General features: G+C 45.4%; 1 protein-coding gene across 3 annotated transcripts in view; it reads right to left on the reverse strand.

The window, feature by feature from the left end:
* Nucleotides 1-21,603, reverse strand: part of LOC138846717 (putative ATP-dependent RNA helicase TDRD12) — a 90,248-nt gene that overhangs the window by 22,010 nt on the left and 46,635 nt on the right. For all 3 annotated transcript variants that reach the window (XM_089319180.1, XM_089319179.1, XM_089319178.1), the window contains 10 exons: nucleotides 16,337-16,397; nucleotides 15,870-15,977; nucleotides 7,528-7,713; nucleotides 5,818-5,974; nucleotides 5,317-5,444; nucleotides 3,741-3,932; nucleotides 3,375-3,503; nucleotides 1,766-1,883; nucleotides 1,004-1,143; nucleotides 668-888 (listed from right to left, as the gene is read on the reverse strand). In XM_089319180.1, coding sequence (XP_089175306.1) covers nucleotides 668-888; nucleotides 1,004-1,143; nucleotides 1,766-1,883; nucleotides 3,375-3,503; nucleotides 3,741-3,932; nucleotides 5,317-5,444; nucleotides 5,818-5,974; nucleotides 7,528-7,713; nucleotides 15,870-15,977; nucleotides 16,337-16,397 — 1,440 coding nt within the window. The remainder of the gene's footprint in view (nucleotides 1-667; nucleotides 889-1,003; nucleotides 1,144-1,765; nucleotides 1,884-3,374; nucleotides 3,504-3,740; nucleotides 3,933-5,316; nucleotides 5,445-5,817; nucleotides 5,975-7,527; nucleotides 7,714-15,869; nucleotides 15,978-16,336; nucleotides 16,398-21,603) is intronic.

Below are 21,603 nucleotides of genomic sequence, written 5' to 3' on the forward strand. Positions count from 1 at the left end.
AGTCAATAACCTGAACAGGCATTTCACAAAAAGAGGATAGTCTAATGTCCCACAAGCATATGAAAAGATGTCTGACCTCACTGTAGGGAAATCCAGTTAAAGTCACTATAGTGGTTTGCCACTATACCCGAAGGTCGGGTAGCGCAAACTGTGTTCTACAGCCTTCAGGATCCCAATAGGTTAACCACCAGGAGGAGGTGGCTGGACACCCATCCTGTGACCTAGCAATTCCACTCCTTAATAAAGACAAAGAGAAATGGATGCAAATTTCAACACGAAGACATGAACAAGGCTGCTTGTAGCAGTTTTCACACACAATAGCCAGAAACCAGCAACAGCAGGAGGGACACACACACATTGTGACAGAGTCACAGAATGCAACACTCAGCCACAAATTACACTCAGTAAAATACAGAAACCACAACGACAGACAGGTGTTGCTGACCCTGGGTTGAGGAAGAGACCAAACACAAAGAGTACCTACCACAAGTCCCTTTATATGGGGCTCAAAGCAAGCAACATTACTCCAGGCTGACAGCTGCCGAGAGGGCAGTCACCTCTGGTGCCCCTCAGTGCTGGGAGGGTGCACGCGCCCAGCGGTAAACTCAGCAGCTGTGCACCTGACGGCATGGGCTACCTCCCTTTTAGAACAAGAACACAGGCTTACTTGCAAAATCCAAAAGCCTTAAGGTACGGACAAAGCGGACTTGTGGCCTTCTTATCCTCTTTGGCTTCCAGAACCCCTGCAGTGAACTCGTACAGCTCCGATGGGACTTTGGCATCTGCTCGCTCCAAGTAGCGCAGGACGCCCATGGCATGGCTCGCGTTTCTCTCCGTCAGCAGCAAGACAGACTTGGTCTTCCTGTCTCCCTGTTCTGCAGGAGAACCCTTAACACCGGGGTGAACACAGGAATGGGGTCACCCACACCAGTCTAAATGGGGAAACGTGTCATTACATAGAAAACCACCGTGACACCCTGAAGATAATAAAAAGTAAGCAAACCTGTTCGGTTAAATTCTGAAAATGATCAGACATGCAATACAGGCGTCCACCAAAAACTTTTGGCGAGGAGGGGAAGCTGAAGTGAATCACACATGTGGCATCAGTGATGGCCAAGAGTGGTATGCAATCGTCCGTCAAGGCTGGGGGAGAGGATTCCAACAACCGCACGTGAGCCGGGCACGAGCCGCTCCAGAAACCACACAACACGACACTGCCGTGTGCGTTTTACTTCACACTTGCAAAGAAACTCCCTTCCCACTGTTTTTGTCAAAAGTGCCGCAGCCTGTGGTAACTGAACTCTAGAGAGAAGTGGCCTCCCTTCCAGTTCAACAGTGCCTCTTTCTACTCCAATGCGCAGGCTGCCTGTATGCTTTTCACTTACTTCGTGCATCTAGCCTTTCGTATTTCTGATGTTCAACGTAACTATCATTCACAACACATTTCGGCACAGGCATGTATCTGATAATGATGCCTACAGGCCTACTCACCCACCCACCTACCCAACAGGGATCTGCCAGCCACAATTCCAGGGAGAAAGTCTAGACTGAGGGTTTCTGCCGGTTACCAACCTGAGAGCCCGGGGGTGGGGGGCCCTAGATTCACCTCAACAGGAAAATCATAGCGGAGGTTAATCTCCAGCTTAAAATTAACATTACTAACTCCCAGACAACCTGGGAAAGAATGAGAACTCTGGAGATGAGAAACATAAGTACAAATGAATTAAAGACAGGATTCCTATTAACTAGAAATTAAAACACTTACCTAGGACAATGTGAGAGCCAGAACTCAACCTCTTTTTCCACTGTTCCAAAACACTTTTTAAGTTAAAAACCATTTCTTTGTGCATTTTCAAGCAAAATATTGAATTGCTTTCTACTACCTAAACGAGAAACCAAAGAGGCCAGTTCACAGTCAGGAACAAGCTTGAAGCCACTTGTTCCATCAAGAACGATCAACATAAGGACTGGAGTTGTAGTGTAGTGGTTAAACCAACACCTGTGATACGGCATCCCACATGGGCACTGGTTGAGTCCTGGCTGCTCCACTTCTGATCCAGCTCCCTGTTAATGCACTTGGGAAAACAGCAGAAGACAGCCCAAGTACTGGGGGCCCTGCCACCCAGCTGGGAGATCTGGATGGGATTCTGGACTCCTGGCTTCTGTATGGCCCAGCCCTGGCTGTTGCAGCCATTCGGGGAGTGAACCTGCACAGGGAAGCTCCTTCTCTCTGTGTCTCTCCCTCTGTCTCTGCAATTCTGCCTTTCAGATAAAAAATAATTTTTTTTAAAAAATAATTATCAACATAAGCCACTTTACATTACCCAGGAAACTACTATCTCCCTGATTAGGCATTCTTACTAATGAGATGACTAAGTTTTGAATAAATGTATTTTCCCAATTTTGTAATCTATCTATATCTAAAAACCCGCTGAAATATTATTTTGATAAAATATTTTCATTCCCTTTTAAATGACATGTATATATTTATGTATGTAATATACAAAGTATGGGTGTGAATGTATATGTGTACGCACATCAAATACACAGCATTTTTGTTAACAAGCACTTTTTTTTTAAGAGATGGAGACGGAAGGAGCTCCCATCTGCTGGTTTACTCCCCAGACGTCCACAATGGCCAGGACTGGGCCAGGCCAAAGCTAGGAGCCCAGGAATGCAATCCAGATAGGTGGGTATCAGGAACCTAACTCCTTGAGCCAGCACCACTGCCTCCCAGCGTGCTTTAGCAGAAAGTTGGAATCAAGGGCCAGAACCAGGACTCGAACCAGGCACACCAAAATGGGATGTGGGCATCCCAATAAGGTCAAGCCCCGCCCCAAGAAGGGCTTTTGAATTCTACCTTCTAGGTCATCACTGTAGAAAGGTAGATGTGTAACTCACTCCCTGTATCTGGCTTTGTTTCTATATTTGAGCACTTATGTAGACAAAATCAGATCAAACTGAATATATCCTAAGTCAGTTTATCTGGTTCTTGTAGCCAACATCTGATCTTTCTAGCTACACAGTAACTGTCATCTTCTCAATCTTCTTGAAGAAAGGGGACACAAAATGTGGGCATTTCTTCACAAGTGGGACCCTCTCCCTGCTCTTCCAGACAAAGCGTGAGCACTGCTCCCCAGGGGAGCGCTGCTACAGTGCGAGGCTGGCTGCACCCCTGGGGCGCCAGACCCACTGCCAGGCCTCCAGGCACCAGTGCTTCCGGGAGCAGAGCCCACTCCCCTGCTGCCTGATGTTAAACTTGTGGACTCGGATTTCCCCCATTGCATACTCAGCTCCCCTAGTCATTTTCTGACGACCTGAGATTCAACCACAGTTTAAACAGCGGGGACATTTTAACGTGTGGTAGGGCTCACCTTAGACACCATGTCTGCTTCAGCCACGGAGCAGGTGAAGATCAAGGTCTTCTGTGTCTGGCTTGGAATGAAATCAAGAACTTGGAGTAAAGTAGAAGTTTTTCCACTCTCCAGGCAAAGGTGCACAACCTAGTAATGGCATACAATAGTATCATCTTCTAAAAGTTCAAGGCGCTCCAGTTTCACTTTCTGTAAGTAAGTTCTGATTCTCAAAGGAAATAATACCTAGGAAATCAATACAAATTTATACATAATCACAAATTTGTGTATCAAATCAAATCAGAGTGTAATGGTTTAATATCAGCCCATGTAATGCAGCTGCTTGCTGTGTTCATCAGCCCTGCTCCCCTTCCCCATGGCCGCTACCTGCTGGACGTTGCCGTAGAGGGCAGCCTCTTCCATGGCCGTGATCACAACACAGGGGTCGTTCAGGAACTCTCTGATTAAATGCGCTATATGTTTGTTCCAGTGAACTCCAACTGCAACGATCTGATGAGGTGCAGACTCTCTTTCTTCAACGTCAATATTTTTTTTAAAGTTATCTAATATAGCAAGCATCTAAAAAATCAGTATAATTCATTTCATTTTAAGAGAGAATAAGCTGGTTTGACAGAACATAAAATATAAAATGGAGAAAATGTTAAATTTCAAGTCAATAAACGTCCAAAAACCCCCACTCTAAAAAAAACCTGGAGCACCAACAAAGTCTTGGTACATACGTGTAACAAAGGATTAGATGTTCATACAGAAACCTCCTTTTTTTTTTTTTTTTTTTTTTTTTTGACAGGCAGAGTGGACAGTGAGAGAGACAGACAGAGAGAAAGGTCTTCCTTTGCCGTCGGTTCACTCTCCAATGGCCGCCGCGGCCGGCGCGCTGCGGCCGGCGCACCGTGCTGATCCGATGGCAGGAGCCAGGAGCCAGGTGCTTTTCCTCGTCTCCCATGGGGTGCAGGGCCCAAGCACTTGGGCCATCCTCCACTGCACTCCCTGGCCACAGCAGAGAGCTGGCCTGGAAGAGGGGCAACCGGGACAGAATCCAGCGCCCCTACTGGGACTAGAACCCGATGTGCCGGCGCCGCTAGGCGGAGGATTAGCCTAGTGAGCCGCGGCGCCGGCCCATACAGAAACTTCTAAAAATTGGTGACAAAGATCATCCCACCCACAGAAGGTAAAGAAATGAATATGCAATTCATAGAGGGATGGACACAATGTTCAACGCAGGGAAATACAAACCAAGCTAAGGAGATCTCACTATTTACTAATTAGACTGCAAAGCAAGCTGGGCCCAGGAGTGCGGGAGCAGGGTCGGTGACACAGGGGGAGTGTCCCTCGGTCTGTGCTTTCACAGGCAAATGTACAGCAGTAACCCCAGAGGAAAAAAGTAAGATCTTTAGCCAAAGACATATACAAACTAGGTTAAGTGTCCAAAACTAAGACAGTTTTGGAGTAAATTGTGTTACACGCATGTGACTCAGTGCCATACGGCCAATGAAAATCATGCTGCAGAATAGCAACTAACAATACAACAGTGTTAACTGCAAAATGCAAGTTACAAAACTGTACCTAAAATATGTTCTTGATATAAAATATATGCATCAACGAAAACAGGAATTAAGAAACAAAATACTTCAAAACAGTTGAAGCAATTCCTCTGAATGTGAGATTATGAATGTGGGGCTTTTCCCTGGTCTCTGCTCAAATTCTCTAAATTAAGAATTCCTGCTTCCATAATCAGAAAAATACTAAATATTCAGAAAAATCTCCTGGTAAAGAACTGCTTCTCAGTGAGAACTTTAACAGTGGGAAAGAAATTCCAGATACACATTCTCTCCATCACAGAAGTCACAAGGGGAAGGGGGCTTGGATTAGCCGCTTTGCTCCCCACGGGACACCGCCCCGACCCTGCAGAGCGCTCAGGACTGCAACCCTTCGCGTGGCCTACCTGCTCGTTAGCTTCCGAGAACAGCACTTCCACCTCATCCAGGACCAGGTGGCAGAGCCTGAGAAACAGCAAGCTCTGGTCCGTGAGCAGCCGCAGCAGGCTCTGTGGGGTTGTAACAATCACATCACCTGCATTTTCAGAGAAAAAAAAAATCAGATTTTCCACAATTTCTCTAACAGAGGCGGTTTGTCTACTCAGGTGGGTGCGGCCAGCCCCTGCCCACTGAGGCTCGTCCCTGCCAGTATCCAGTCCAGTGCCTGGGCTCCACCAGGCTTCGTGCTCCTGAAAGGCAGGCAAGGCTGGAGTCCACACCACGTATCCAGCACCTAACACACTCCACATGCTCAACAAAGAGCTGCCAAATGAACGAATTCACACCGCTGTCTCAAGGTCACCCACTGGTGACTGATGGGGAGCGAGGGCCCCGTCATCACACGGCCCGCTGGGCAGGGATCCACCATCTTCCACAGGAAAACCCAACAGCCCGGAAAGGACGCTTACACCCCCTGGGCAGCTTCAGATTTTTGGCTTCGTCTTTGTGGAGTCCGATTGTTAACAACATGGGATGAAGAGGCCTCGAGGACTTGCTATAGTCTTCCAATAATTCAAAAGTTAATTGGGCCTTTTTCCACCCAGGGCACACGATGACTGCAAGAGGCTGCAAAGACAAGCAAATTCAAGTAATTGTGGACACTGGTTAGGAATCCAACTTAGTGTATGGAAACATCCAGAACATCTCCCTGGACAGCATAAGCCTCTCACAAGTTTTTACGACCATCGTCATTGAAGAGTTCAGCAAAATTCATTAGACTGAGACACACTGAGTGAGATTTCCCTAGGGCTTAAACCTAGTACTTCACAAGTTCTCACCGAGTCCTCCGGACACTCCTTCACGGGGGGGTCTACTGTTACTCCATCTCACAGATGGCAGGTCTGAGGCACAGAGAGGTAAGCCAGCTGCCCAAAGCTGCACAGCTAGTACACGGTAGTCTGGCCCCAGACCCCGCAGTGCGAGGAGGCACCACTGAGAAGGGCCTTCCCAAAGGCTGACACCTCTTCCTGAGGAGACCCCCTTTCCGACCTCGGCAGTCCACCAGCCCCCAGGCACTTGCTGCCAAACACCCTCCCGGACACATGCTCTCCACTGACGAAGACAGAACCCAGGTGAGTGCAACTTCCAGGCAAAGGGCTGAGAGCGGGGCAGCCACAGAGGTGTGGAGAAAGCAGGGGGGGCACGAGGAGGAAGATCTGGACATCCCTTTCTCTTTAACCTAAGTGGCATCTCACCAGCACGGCTCAGCTGTTCACTAGTTCGGGGATAGACACGCATGCATTCGTGGTGACCGTGGTGACCGCACAGTGCCTAAGATGCCACTTGGGATGCCCACATCCTATTATCAGAGTGCCTGGGTTCAAGTCCCAGTTCTACTTCTGATTCCGGTGCCTGCTAATGCAGACTCTAGCAGGCAGCATGTGATGGCTTCAGGAACTTGGGTTCCTGCCATCCACATGGGACATCTGGATTGAATTTTGGGCCCTTGGCTTTGGCCTGGCTCAGTCCTGGCTATCGCAGGCATTTTGGGAATGAACCAGTAGATGGAAGATCTCTGTTTATATCTCTCTCTTCCAAATAAATTAAAAAGTGGTTAATTACTCATTTGATTAAATCAATATATATATAAAATGATGCACATGTCCAAAGGGCAATCATTAAACTGCATAGCATAACAACAAACTACTGCATGTTTCTGCCTACTATTTGTCACCTGACGACGAGTGGCAGAACTACTTGTACTGCACCCTTTGTGCCAGATTTCAGATCCATCAGTTCACCCATAAGACAAAACCCAGTAAGGGTAGCTGTCTCTGCCCACCATCATTCGACTCTAATACTCAATTCCTTTCCATCCCATCATCTTTCTCAGTTATTTTCAGATCCCCTCATGTGGTCCCCTCATGTGGTCAAAGCAGGATTATAAAACAATATGGTTGTTATGAAATAATTTAAAGAATGTATAACAGTAGATACTTATATTCTACTTCTACCTCTTGTCAGCTGTTAAGAATTTACCCAAGTAACTTTTCATGAGTTAATGTTCTTATCTATAAAACGGTGAAAACAAATTGAGTAAGTTGTCACTAGACCATCACCAACAGTTAAAAATAAACACTGAATCCGCTTTGTTGGGAAACCAAACCATCTCAACTTACTCCGTTTCTACTTGGCAGCGACTTGTAGCAGCCCCCCGTTTGCAAAATTGTGAGAACTGGTGGGAGGTACAGCAAAGGGTCATTTCCACAGTGAGAAATGACCACCACATCGCAGCCACGCGCTATGGGAGGCCACGAGTAGGATTCCGTGTGGCTGGGTCCAGGGTACTTGTTTCTTTGAAGAGTCTACGAAACACAAAACCCCAAAACCACAATAAAGTACAGGAAACCAACAAAAACTCCATGTCATTGTTCACTTTAGTCCAATAACCACTACAGATTAGCCTCTACTGAATATGGTATTCCCCATAGGTGGCACACTGACCTCTGCTTCAAGCACTCTGGGACATCAGTGTGGCTCTTCCTCCCTATTTGTCTAATAATCAGTCCGTCTATCAGCTTCGCTTGGAAGGCTTTTTAAAAACACACTTCTATTTGCTCCTTTTCCTACGTCTCCGACACTAAAATCCAAATGTTCCACCGGCTTTCCAACCATGTCAGGATCTCCCCAAGGCTGGGCTCCTCAGCACCCTTTCTCTGTGACGCCCTCCTCCCCGAAGCCACTGCGATCCAGGCTGTTTCTATGCATTCAGCATTCGACTGCCATCCCGGGAGTTCCCTTCTTGGCTTAAGCCTTCGCTCTGATGGAGAACAGGGGATGTACATTCTGTGGAGCTCTGAACATCTGAAGGCGTTTTCAGTCCACCTCTCCCCTCCCTGACATAATGAGGAAGGGACTCACTTCTCACCAGAGGGCTCAAGGCCACACCCCTTGTTCTTGCGGAGACATCCGAGATCATTCCGACTGCTGGTCCTGGGAGGACCAGGTCCTCTTCTTCTAGAAGCCTCCACGATCTCCAAGACCCCTGGGTGTAGCTGCCTCACAGCCACACATCTGCCATCCTCTGTCCGTGATGGCAGACTAACCGCTAATTTGCAGAGTCATGGCCGCAGGCGGGACAATGGCCACAGCTCACCCTTCAGAGAACCATCTGCCCCCTTCCATCTCTCTCTAGAAATCCCACTTTCAGACCTTGGACTGGTCAAAAATCTTTTTTGTTTTTTAAAATTATTTCCATCTCTTTGCCTTTGTGGTTCTACTTTGATAGTTAGCTTCTCTTTTATATCTCAAACCAACTGCTGATTTTGAAAGTTTCTGTAATTGCTTGGATTTCCATGTTTTTATTTTCTCACTGTTCCTTTTTTTATAGCACCGTGTCATGTTAACTGGATGCAGTTTTCTTCTCTGATTCTGGAGGATCCTTTTACATTCTCACATGTTCTTCTATCTTGGCATTGTCTATTTCCTTCAGAGTTTGGTCTCTCTTGTTTGTGAACTACTGCAGAGGCCAACACTAAAACCTGGCTAGAAGCTTGGTGGGTGGGACAACCTGTCATCATGTGAGTGTCATGTCACTGAGGGAATGCAGGCCAGGAGGTGGGCATCTGCACTGGGAGAATTCCAGACAGAATCATCTAGAGGCTACTTCTCCAGGGCCATGTGGTTTTTCCAGAAAGAGTCTCCAATCTCTCTCTCCTGGAAACAATACAAACTGGCTCTGCATGTTCAGGGAACAGGGCAGGAAAGTTCACAGCCTCACTCTGTCCACTATCATCGGCCACAGTGCACCACTTGTTTTTCCATCTTCGAAAGGCCTGTAGACACTTCTGTCCACTAATACCTGTCTCTCTTTGTATACATTTTTTTCCAGAAACCTTTTATTTAAGGACCATACACTTCATGCAATTCATAACTTTAGAAATATACTGATTCTTTGCACAGTACCCACCCTCCCACCCCTTTTCCTCCTCTTTCTCCTATTCCCATTGTTATTTTTTACTAAGATCTACTTTCAATTAACTATAATCATATGACTAACTCTATACTAAGAGTTCAAGAAATTGCATGAAAAAAAACTGTTCTTCAACAGTTAAGACAAGGGCTATTCAAAGTCACTGTATCTCAGAATGTCAATTTCACTTCTATAGATTACCTTTCAGGTGCTCTATTGGTTATCACAGGTCAGGGAGAAAATATGGTATTTGTCTTTTTGGGACTGGCTTATTTCACTAAGTATGATGTTTTTCAGTTTCACTCATTTTGTTGTAAACAACAGAATTTCATTTTTTTTTAATCGTTGTGTAGTATTCCATGGTGTACATATCCCACAATTTCTTTATCCAGTCATCAGCTGATGGACATTTGGGTTGATTCCATATATTAGCTATTGTGAATTGAGCTGCATGTAGTATGTCTTGAAATCTGGTATTGTGATGCCTCTGGCTTTGTTTCTGTTGTATAAGATTGCTTTAGCTATTCAGGGTCTCTTGTGTTTCCATATGAATTTCAGCATCATTTTTTCTGTATCTAAGGATGTCTTTGGTATTTTGATTGTTATCACAATGAATCTGTAAATTGCTATCAGCAGTATGGACATTTTGACGATATTGATTCTTTCAATACATGAACATGGAAGATTTTTCCATTTTTTTCTTCCTCTCTTTCTTTCTTTAATGTTTTGTAATTCTCATTGTAGAGTTCACTGATATCCTTGGTTAAATTTATTTAGAAGTATTTAATTTTTTTGTGGCTATTGTGAATGGGATTGATCTTAGAATCAAGCCATGGCATTGTCTATGTATACAAAGGCTACTGATTTTTTGTGTTGATTTTTTATCTTGCCACTTCACCAAACTCATTTTTATGAGTTCCAATAGTTTTAATGGAGTCTTTTGGATGCCCTATATATAGAATCATTTCATCTGCAAACATCCTCCTTCCCAATTTATATCCTTCTGATTTATTTTTCTTGTCTAATGGTTCTGGCTAAAACTTCCAGGATTATACGGAATAATGATGGTGATAGTGGGTATCCCTGTCTGGTTCCAGATCTTAGTGGGAATACTTCCAACTTTTCCTCATTCAATAGGATGCTAGCTGTGGGTTTATCATAAATTGCCTTGATTGTATTGAAGAATGTTCATTCTATACCCAATTTGCTCAAAGTTTTTATCATGAAAGGATATTGTATTTTATCAAATGCTTTCTCAGCATCTATTGAGATAATCATATTGTTTTTGTTCTTCAGTTTGTTAATGTGAGGTAGCACATAGATTGATTTGTGAATGTTGAACTATTCCTGCATACCAGGGATAAAACCTACTTGGTCCTGGTGAATAATATTTCTGATGAGTTGCTGCATTCAGTTGGCTAGTATTTCATTGAGGATTTTTACATCTATGTTCATCAAGGAAATTGGTCTATAGTTCTCTTTCGCTGTTGTGCTTTTTTTCAGGTTTAGGAATTGAGGTGATACTGGCTTCATGAAAGGAGATTGGGAGGTTTCCCTTCATTTCAATTGTTTTGAATAGTTTGAAAATAATTGGAGTCAGTTTTTTAAAAGTTTGGTAGAATTCAGCAGTGAAGCCATCTGGTCCTGGGCGTTTCTTGATCAGTTATTACTGATTCAATTTCCATCTTGGTTTTTGGTTTGTTCAGGTTTTCTATGTCTTCATGGCTCAATTTAGGTAGGTTGTATGTATCCAGGAATCTATCCATTGCTTCTAGGTTTCCCAATTTGTTGGCATATAGTTCTTTGTAGTAATTTCTGAGATTCTTTTTATTTCTGTGGTGTCTGCTGTTACATTTCCTTTTTCATCTCTGATTTTATTGTTAGGTCTTCTCCCTCTTTTTTCTCTTTTCCTTTTGGTTAGTTTGGCCAATGGTCTGCCTGTCAATTTTGTTTATTTTTTCAAAAAAACAGCTCTTTGTTTCTCTGGGTTTTTTTGTTTGTTTTTGTTTTGTTTTTTATTTTTTTATAGGTAGAGTTATAGACTGTAAGAGAGACAGAGAGAAAGGTCTTCCTTCCATTGGTTCACCCCCTAAATGGCCACTACGGCCAGCGCTGTGCTGATCTGAAGCCAGGAGCCAGGTGCTTCTTCTCAGTCTCCCATGCGGGTGCAGGGGCCCAAGCACTTGGGCCATCCTTCACTGCCTTCCCGGGCCACAGCAGAGAGCTGGACTGGAAGAGGAGCAACTGGGACTAGAACCCAGTGCCCATATGGGATGCCAGCGCCACAGGCAGAGGATTAACCAAGTGAGCCACGGCACTGGACCCTTCCCTGATGTTTTGTACTGCTTTTTTTGTTTCAATTTTGTTTTTTTTTCTTCTCCATTTTTAATTATTTCTTTTCTTGGGGCCAGCGCCGTGGCACAGTGGGTTAACGCCCGGCCTGAGGCGCTGGCATCCCATATGGGCACCAGTTCGAGAAATGGCTGTTCCACTTTCTGTCCAGCTCTCTGCTATGGCCCAGAAAAGCAGTAGAAGATGGCCCAAGTCCACGGGGTCCACCTGCATGGGAGACCGAGAAGAAGCTCCTGGCACCTGGCTTCAGATCGGCACAGTTCTGGCTGTTGTGGCCGTCTGGAGAGTGAACCATCGGATCAAAGACCTCCCCCTCTCTCTCTCTGCCTCTCCTCTCTCTGTGTAATTCTGACTTTCAAATAAATAATCTTTAAAAAATCATTTCTCTTCTCCTACTAATTTTGGGTTTAGTTTGCTGTGGTTTTTCTAGGTCCTTGAGATGCAATAATAGTTCATTATTTGGTGCCTTTCTAATTTCTTGATGTAGACACCGAGTGCTGTGCTCTTAACACTGTTTTAGCTGTATCCCGTAAGTTTTGATGCATCGTCATTTGCTTCCAGAAATTTTTTGATTTATTCAATGACCCACTGTTCATTCAGGAGCATGTTGTTCAGTCTCCATGTGTTTACCTATGTTCTAGAGATTCTTGAGTTGATTTCCAGCTTCATTCCACTGTGATTCGAGAGGATGTATGGTATGATTTTGATATTTTTGAATTTGCTGAGACCTGCTTTATGGCCTAACTTGTGGTGTATCATAGAGAAAGTTCCATGCATTGGTGAGAAGAACGTGTATTCTGCATCTGTAGGATGAAAAGTTCTGTAGATATCTGTTAGATCCATTTGGTCTGTAGTGTCAATTAACTGTGTTATTTGCTTGTTGATTTTCTGTCTGGTTGATCTGTCCAATGCTTAAAGTGGGATATTGGAGTCCCCCATTACTACTGTATTAGAGTCTATGTCTCCCTTTAGATTCATCAACATTTTTTTAAGCAACCAGGTGACCTGTAATGAGGTGCATATACATTTATAATAGTCACATCTTCCTGTTGAATTGATCCCTTAATCATTACGTAGTGCCCTTCTTTGCATATTTTAACAGTTTTTGTGTTAAAGTCTATTTTGTCTGATATTAGGATGGCTACACCAGCTCTTTTTTGGTTTCTGTTAGCATGGAATATCTTTTTCCATCCTTTCACTTTCAGTCTGCGTGCATCTTTCTTGGTGAGATGTGTTTCTTGTAGGCAGCAAATAGATGGGTTTTATTTTTTAATCCAGACAGTCTGTATCTTTTAACTGGAGACCTGAGGTCATTTACATCCAAGGTGACTAATGATAAATAACGACTTGACTTGGCCCTGCCATTTTTCCATAAATATTCCTATTGTTTCCTTTGGATTTCTTTTGTACTTTTACTGGGAGATTTTTTGCCTTCACTTTCTTTCATAGTGATGACCATGTTTTGTGTTTCTTTATGTAGCAACTAGGACTAGCTAGAAATGGTGCCTGCATGGGATGCCAGCACTGCAGGAGGCATTTTTACCCACTACACCACAGCGCTGGCCCCAACATATTCTTTTAATTTCTGTTTGTTATGGAAGGTCTTTATTTTACCTTCATTCATAAATTACAGCTTTGCAGGGTACAGTATTCTGGGTTGACAGTTTTTTCCTCTTATAAATTGGAATATATCTCACCATTCTCTCCTAGCCTGTAAGGTTTCTGATGAGTAGTCAGCTATGAGTCTAACTGGAGATCCTCTGAAAGTAACCTGGCATTTCTCTCCTGCATCTTTTCCACATGTTTTACTGTAGGGAGTTTACAATTTGTCACAGTGAAGATCTTTTCTAGTCATGTCTATTAGGAGTTCTATGTGATTCCTGTACTTGGACATCCCCTTCTTTGTCCAAATTGGGGAAAGTTTTGTGTAATTATTTCATTAAAAAGGCCTTCTAATCCATTCTCTCTTTCCACAGCTTCAGGAACTTCTAAAACCTATCTATTGGGTCGCTTATGAGTATCCCATAAATCTCCAACAGTGTTTTTCAGTTTTCTAATTTCTTCTTTTTCTTTTGGTCTGAATGTAAAATTTCCAGATACTTCTCTTCATATATTCTTTCTTCTGTTTCACCAAGTCTGTTGTTAAGGCTTTCCAGTACATTTTTTGACCTCCTGAATTTTTCATTTCTAATATTTTGATTTCTCTTTGAATAGTCCATTTCATGGGAAAATTTTTCATTCATGTCATGTACATATTTCTTTACCTCTTGAATTTGCTTTTGATCACTTTTAAGTAATTCTACAATCAATTTTTTGAAATCCATTTGGCATTTCATCAATCTCTTCATCTTTACATTTTAGTACTGAAGTGCTATGTTCTTTGGAGGATGTCATGTTATCTTCCTTATTCTTGTTTCTTGAATTGCTGTTTATTATTAGGCATCTGTGGTGATACTTTTTGTTCTTATTTTTTCTCTGTGATAGCTTTTATTTTTGGACTAAGCCTTTGTGGAGTGTCTGCTCTTTCAGTGAATATATTCAGGCATGAGTTGGGTGTAGTCAAGAAGTTCTGTTCAGTGCTCCAAGGTGAGGGGAGTCCCCAAGGTTACACTTATGTTGGGCATGGTAAATCTTTTATCATTATTATTATTATTATTATCAGAGGGGAGGTTTATTCTGCTGTTGGTCTAGACTCAGCTCATCACCTCCTCTCCTCAAAGTAGACCAAGGCCTGGGTGCTAGCCCTAGTAGATACAATTTTCATCCATGCTGCCACAAGAACACCCAAAGGATCTGTGCAGTTCTCAGTGTAAACCCGGATCCTGAAGCAGTGACCCTCACTAGGCAATCTGGGAGCCCTGAACATGTGCAACCGCCCACAGTGACTGCCCCAAGTCCCAGCCACACCCTGCGCCCTCCCATGCAGTCCCATCCTGGCACACAAGGCTCCCACAGTTACAAGTCCCCAGTACCCTGTCAGTTCTCCCAGCCAGACTCAGGCATCTCCTCTCAGCTGGTTGCTGGGCATGCAGACATGAGCTGGAGCAGCTGTTACGTATGTTCACTGGCTAGTTACAGGGCACTGGTGCCAGGTGGTTGTGCACAGAGAAACGCGCCCCATTTTTTTCCCTCTAGGTTGGCAGGTATACTGTCCTCCACAGGGCTCCAAGTTGGATTCACACCAGGCTCTTCCCACAGCTTTATCACCATTGGCTTGGGCTGCTGCAGTCTGGTCTCACCTCACTCTCCAAAGCTGGTGCTGAGGCTCTCGGCTGCTGGGGTCCTGAGTTGTGCACATCTACACCCTCCACCTAGGTCCGTGGTGTCCCTCTTAATTTGTATGGAGTTTCCTCTGCCATTTTCTCTTCCCTGAGATTGCACTCTCTCCACTTCTTTAACTATCTTCCCCTAGTCTAGAGCAGTAAGCTCCTTCCATAATACACCATCTTGAAAACTCCTGTATCCATTTTTTAAAAAAATATTTTGAACCTTTCTTTTCTACCAGGAAGTAATCATACATGATGAATTTGCCAAGTGAAAGCATCGTCTGTGAGGCAGTTTGGAGAAGACCAATTCAGAAGTACGTGTGTTACATCTGCCCTGGCCACTGGCTGTTCCTTGGAGCCCCTTTTCAGAGGCACATTTGAACATGGGCTTCGCAAGGCTTGCAGTCACAAAACAGCTTCTCCCAAAAGTACTGTTCACTTAGACTCAGCCTGGGCTGAAGAGTCAGTGAGAAGTTAGCAGCAAAAGCTTAGGGGAGGGGGCCAGCGCTGTGGCGCAGCAGGTTAAAGCCAGCGTCCCATATGGGTGCCGGTTCTAGTCCCAGCTGTTCCTCTTCCTATCCAGCTCTCTCCTATTACCTTGGATAGTAGTGAAAGATGGCCCAAGTCTTTGGGTCCCTGTACCCATGTGAGAGACCCAGAAGAAGCTCCTGGCTCCTGGCTTTGGATAGGCACAGCTCCGGCCATTGCAGCCATCTGGGGAGTGAACCAGTGGATGGAAGACCTCTCTCTCTTCTCTACCTCTCTCTGTAACTCTTTCAAATAAATAAAATAAATCTCTAAAAAAATTATTTAAAAAAAAAGCTTAGGGGAGGACTTCAAAGCAAAGTAGAACCATAGATGTGTTTATGAAGAACTCCACGCTGGAGGAGGACGGTGCCTCTTCAGGAGTTGGGTTCACAAGCGCACTTACCTTTTTCAGGTCTGCTGAAAGAGGGGACGTGTCAATGGTCAAGCAGGGCTCGATCCTGTTCCAGAGCACTGCAACAGGCGGTTGCACAGCCGACTTCAACTTCTGCAACTAAGCAGATACAGGTATCACACAACCATGTCTGCCCTGAAGTACAGGGTAGCAACAACTTTACAAAACTGGAAAAAAAAAAAAAAGTTCACAGTGTGAAAACCCAAGTCCATTAACTTAAAAAATGCACCCACACTGCCAAGTTGAAAACACAATAACCAAATACCTAAAGAAGTTAAAAAAAAATAACCATTTCTTTAAAGCAGTGATTCACTGGGTAATTTCTGAAAAGGTATCTCCAGGTAAAGTCCTTCATCTATGAGTTTCTCTCCTCATACCAAGTCTGGAGGGAGAAAAGTGAGGGACTGACAGAGAAAACTGTTCCCTCTCTCTTCTAACATTTTTAGGGCCTGAAATACCTGCTGTAGATCAGAGATTCCATCAGCTCTCAAAGGGTCCGGATTTAAGAACTGCAGTAGTCTGCAAAACAGTTGAGAAGGAACGACCTGAAGGAAAAAGTGTTTGTTTCCTCCCTTGCATTGTTATTTTAATTCTTCCTAAGTAGAGGTAAAATGGACTACACATCCCAAGGCAAAGCTATAAAATCATGGCTTGCCCTGTTGTGTCTGGTTTATGAAGACGCCAGCCCATGGGAGCCATGCCAGCTGCATGCTTCCCACTTCCCACCCCGAGCCTGCATCTGTGCTGCAGCAACCCTGGGCCTAGGCCCTTGTGCAGAAAGGGGGCCAGACCATGCTCGGGAATGACTGGTCTACTTCAGTATCTTTATTCTATGGCTGAGAAGACAGGATCAGGGAGGACTTGCCCACTACAGCTTCTGCTAACTCAGAGAAGAAAATCAACACTGCTTTCCTTCAGCCTAGGCCCCAGCCCCAAGTGGGTAAGGACTAGTGACAGCCACAGAGAACTCACAAGCCAGAGGAGATCACAGATGGTGGATCTCTCTCTCTCTCTCTCTCTCTCTCACACACACACACACACACACACACACACACACACATACCCAGGGGTCCTCTTTCCTGAAATTTCATTCCTGGAAATGGAGTTGCTTAATGCACAAGCTACAAGACCCAGATGTCCACTCACTGATGAAAAGACAGAGAAAATGTGCTGTATCCATGCAATAGAATATTACTCAGTCATAAAGAAGAACAAAGTACTCATCTATACTATGACAGAGATGAATTTTGAAAGCACTGTACTGAATGGAAGAAGTCAGTTACATATATTACATGTTTCCTTTTATATACAATGGTCAGAATAGGAAAACCCACAGAAAGTAGATCAGTGGTTGCCAGGGGCTACTGCAAATGGATCCGAGTTTCTTTTTGTGCTGCTGAAAACATTCTGGAATTAGACCATGCTCATGGTTGTACAAGTCTCTGAATATACTAAAGCCACTGAACTATGTACGTTTTAAAGTACATGAGGGTGGGGCCGGCACTGTGGCTCAGTGGGTTAACACCCTGAAGCGCCGGCACCCCATATGGGCACCAGTTCAAGACCTGGCTGCTCCATTTCCCATCCAGCTCTCTGCTATGGCCTGGGAAAACAGTAGAAGACGGCCCAAGTCCTTGGGCCCCTACACCCGTGTGGGAGACCCGGAAGAAGCTCCTGGCTTTGGATTGGCGCAGTTCTGGCCGTTGCAGCCAATTGGGGAGTGAACCATCTGATGGAAGATCTCTCTCTCTCTCTGCCTCTCTTCTCTCTGTGTAACTCTGACTTTTGAATAAACAAATCTTTAAAAAAATAAAGTATATGAGGGTACATCAAGAAGTTCATGGAAAATGGAATTAAGAGATAGAGTCTTGATACAAAACATTTTTGAATTCCATGTATAGCTTTTTGCAAAATATGCATTCCTGTGAACATTTTGAAGACCCTTATTAATACTTTACAGGGTAAACTCTTGTTATATACTATCTCAGTAAAGTTATTTTTAAAGACAAAGAGAGAATCATAGAAGAGACAACATTCCAAAACAAAACCTTACAAGACAGAAAACAGATGGGCAGGTGGTTAACTGCCATGGCCAACCCAAGACAAATGATGCTGAGCTAGCCACAGGAGGCTCAACTCTATCTACACAGAGAAATCTCCAGAAAGTCCAGGGTTGAGGACCAGGCTCCTTTGGTTATGGCAACATCACAGGGAACTAAACAAAGAGGGCAATCTCTGGATCCCCTGGTTCTTCTCAGTGCTCCCACCCTAGGGTACTATCAGGGGCTGGTTCTTGGGAGACAATGAAAGCAGTCTTCACACTGGGGCACCAGAGGCACAGCCGAGGAGGAAGTGTTACCAACTCCAGGTTCTCTGACTCACTTGCAAGCAGCATTTGGCAAGAGGCCACCATGCAACCCAGACAAGGCTTACTGGGGGCTTATCCTCAAACACTAGAGACAGCACAGCAAGAAGAGGTTTCGCCACCTGACTCCCTCACGGGAGCTGAACAGGTACTTTTACAGGGTTGAGGAGGTGTGAACTCCCCACACACAGCGTGTGGATCAGCACCCAGACTGCACTTCTCCTTGGCTCATTCTCCTTGGCTCATTCTCCTTGGCACATGCCATTTTCGTTTGGTTTGCACTTAGCTCAGTGCTCTGTGTAGGTGACTATGGGTTTCTGTACACATGACACACTCAAAAAACAGTGTGCTACTCACTACCATCACCCCAGGAAGGCCACATACGGGTCACCCAGGGGTGTTCTGGGCAGGCATGCAGACTGGGGAAGTTCCTATCATGGCAGTAGGGGATCTTCTGCAGTCAGGGTTTAGATAGTCCTTGTTCCTGACTGGTTTGGAGCTGGGGATGGACACACAGTAAGTCAGGAAGAGCTTGAGTGAGTGACCCTTGCTTCTCTCCTGGAGAGGGGGACAAAGGTCTCATCGTGTGTAGTGCTGTCTGCTGAGGAAGGACAGCTGAACTCTAAACCTTGGAGGTGTAAAATCCCTTGCCCTCGATTAGACCTTGGCTCTTCTGATGGAGGGGTGGGTGACAGCCCCAGCCAGTGTCAGCCTGACACAGAGCTGCTGGAGCTCATCTGTTCTTCCCTTGAGGAGATGTCTCAGCTCCATCACTGGCTCGCAGTAGTAGGTGGGCTCCTTGGGAGCGGCCTATGGGGCTTAGAAGAGACCTGCTTTACTGGGAGAGGTAGGCCCAGCTGGGGACTCCTTTGCATTTTACTGCAGTAAGGGTGGCCAAGATCCCTCAATAATGGTCCTTTCCACTCTAAGTTGTAAGCAAAACCTGGTCCCCTGGTTGAAACTGGGCATGGGATGATGTCTCCTGAGGAGCTGGCAAACCTGCGCTCCATGTTCCAGGATGACTCTCGACCTGTCCCGGGTTGATCAGGCCCCTGTCAGTGAGGTCAGTGGTAAGGAAAGGTCTTCCACACATCACACCCCTGGGGGCAGTGTGGACCCTGAGGATTGCTTTGGGAAGCTTTTGGTCCATGGTTTGTGTGTTTCTTGGCAGAGCGTGGCTATGGTTTTCTCAAGGATGTGATTCATTTGCTCAACCTTTCCAGTACACTCGGGGAGCCAGGAGGCATGTAACTTATGGCACATTCCTGGGGGCCTGAGAGGGTCTGGGCAACATTTGCTAGGAAGGACGGCCCATTATTACTCTGGAGGGATTGAGTCTAAAATGAGGGATTATCTCCCAAAAGAGGAGTCTACAAAGTTCTACGGCCTTTTCAGTGCAGTGGGAAGGCACCCTCCACTCTGTAAAGGTACAGGTGAACACCAAAAAGTACTGGAGTCCAGATCTAGGGAGCATCTTGTAAAACCCATCTGTCAGTCTTCTGGGTGTGTCCCTCCATGTTGGAGTGGTTTTATCAATGAAGGTAAGACAGGATGGTCTGGGGGATTATTGTGGACACATGACTTCACAGGGCAGGGTCACCTACTTTATGGTTTTTCCCTGTAAAGACCCCATAGATCAGTTTCCACCAGTTCTCTCTCCCACAGCGGGCAGCATCATGGAAGAGTTTAATGAGCTTCTGTTGGTCTGATCCTGGGAGAACTCCACTATTTTTGAGGAACCACTGATATCCTCATCTCGTATCCCAACCTCAGCCTCCTCATATTCTTGCTGGGGTTACTGGGGACGGCTAGGGAACGTGGAAGGATCTATTATTGGGGTCAGCACCTTGTCAGGCTCCGCAGGCTGATCCCCCTCCCCCGTTTGGTGGCCTTCTCTTCCTACTGTTTCCCTGGTCCACGCTGGATGCATCCTCTCAGTAAACAACTGCCACCTGCTGAGGAAGCTGAGCTGCCTCTCAAAGAAGCATGATTAGGTCTTCATGTTTAATACCAGAGTTTTCAGCTCATGACATTCCCCTTTCCTACCATATGGGTGGTGTGGGCATGCAGTTACCAGAAACCTGTACTTTGAATAGGTATAAATATTGAATGTTTTACTTTTTCCCAATTATAAGGCCTGAATCTGAGCGATCAGTTTGTCCTCTTGGTCTGAGGTTTGGGGTGATAGTGCTCCTGCTCTATGGCATCAGTTAAACTCTCCACAGCATAGCCTGCCACCCACACTGCTCCCTCTGTAACAGCCCTTCCATCCGTGTGCCATTCAGCACGCAGGTTCTCGAGGGGCTCGTCCCAGAGGTCAGGCCTGCTGGAGGAGGTCTGTCTTACAGTGACGCTGCAGGCCCCTCACCTGGGCTGGACAACACACTGACGCTGCAGGCCCCTCACCTGGGCTGGACAACACACTGACGCTGCGGGCCCCTCACCTGGGCTGGACAATACACTGACGTTGCAGGCCCCTCACCTGGGCTGGAAAACACACTGACGCTGTGGGCCCCTCACCTGGGCTGGACAACACACTGACGCTGCGGGCCCCTCACCTGGGCTGCAAGGCGGACACATGTTCAGGTTTAAGAGTCTGACAGACCTGTCAGGGCAATCTGGTAGAAGTCTTCTTCCTGTCAGCCAATGGTGCCCTTTGACTTCTAACACTGTCTGCACCTGCTGAAGGGTTTGTGCCTCTATGGGTTGCCCCAGCATCAATTTAGAGGCCTTGTTGACCAACAAGGGAATGGCAGCTCTGTTCTTAGGCAACTGGGCTATCCCTGAACCAGAGAGCTCAGTGGTTCTGAAAAGAATGCACCAGTCTCTGGATAGGTCTTAGCCTTTAAATCAGAACTCCTAAGGCAGCTCCTAACCTACCAGACATAAAAATGAATGGCTTTTCTAGGTTTGGAAGTCCTAGAGCCACGGCGTAGCCCAGCTCTGGCTGTAGGGCCTCCAAGGCCTGCTAGCATTCCGGGTTCCAGAGGTACTTGCTCATCATGCTTTCATGCTTCACATAGGGGTTTTGCCAATAATCCATAACTTGGGATCCAGATGCAGCAGAAACCTGACATTCCCAGGAATCCTTGAAGCTGTCCTAGTTTTGGGCACCAACAGGAAATAACTGCTTTTTTCTATTCCACAGTTAGGACACAAGACCCTGGGTCTACATGTAGACAAACTTGGGCTTTCGAGGGGGAGACTTTGTACCTTATTTATTTTTTATAGTATTATAATCAGAATCTCACTGAGAGGGGCTGGTGATCACAAACCATCTACCTATGATACTAAGGACCATTTTTAGGGTGAGTTCTCTCAGTTCTGTAAGATGGTCCCAAATGGTGGGTCTATCTCTGA

The sequence above is a fragment of the Oryctolagus cuniculus genome, chromosome 18 (genome assembly GCF_051225735.1).
Source record: "Oryctolagus cuniculus isolate XC-2025 breed Fujian yellow rabbit chromosome 18, ASM5122573v1, whole genome shotgun sequence".
NCBI classification, from domain to species: Eukaryota; Metazoa; Chordata; class Mammalia; order Lagomorpha; family Leporidae; genus Oryctolagus; species Oryctolagus cuniculus.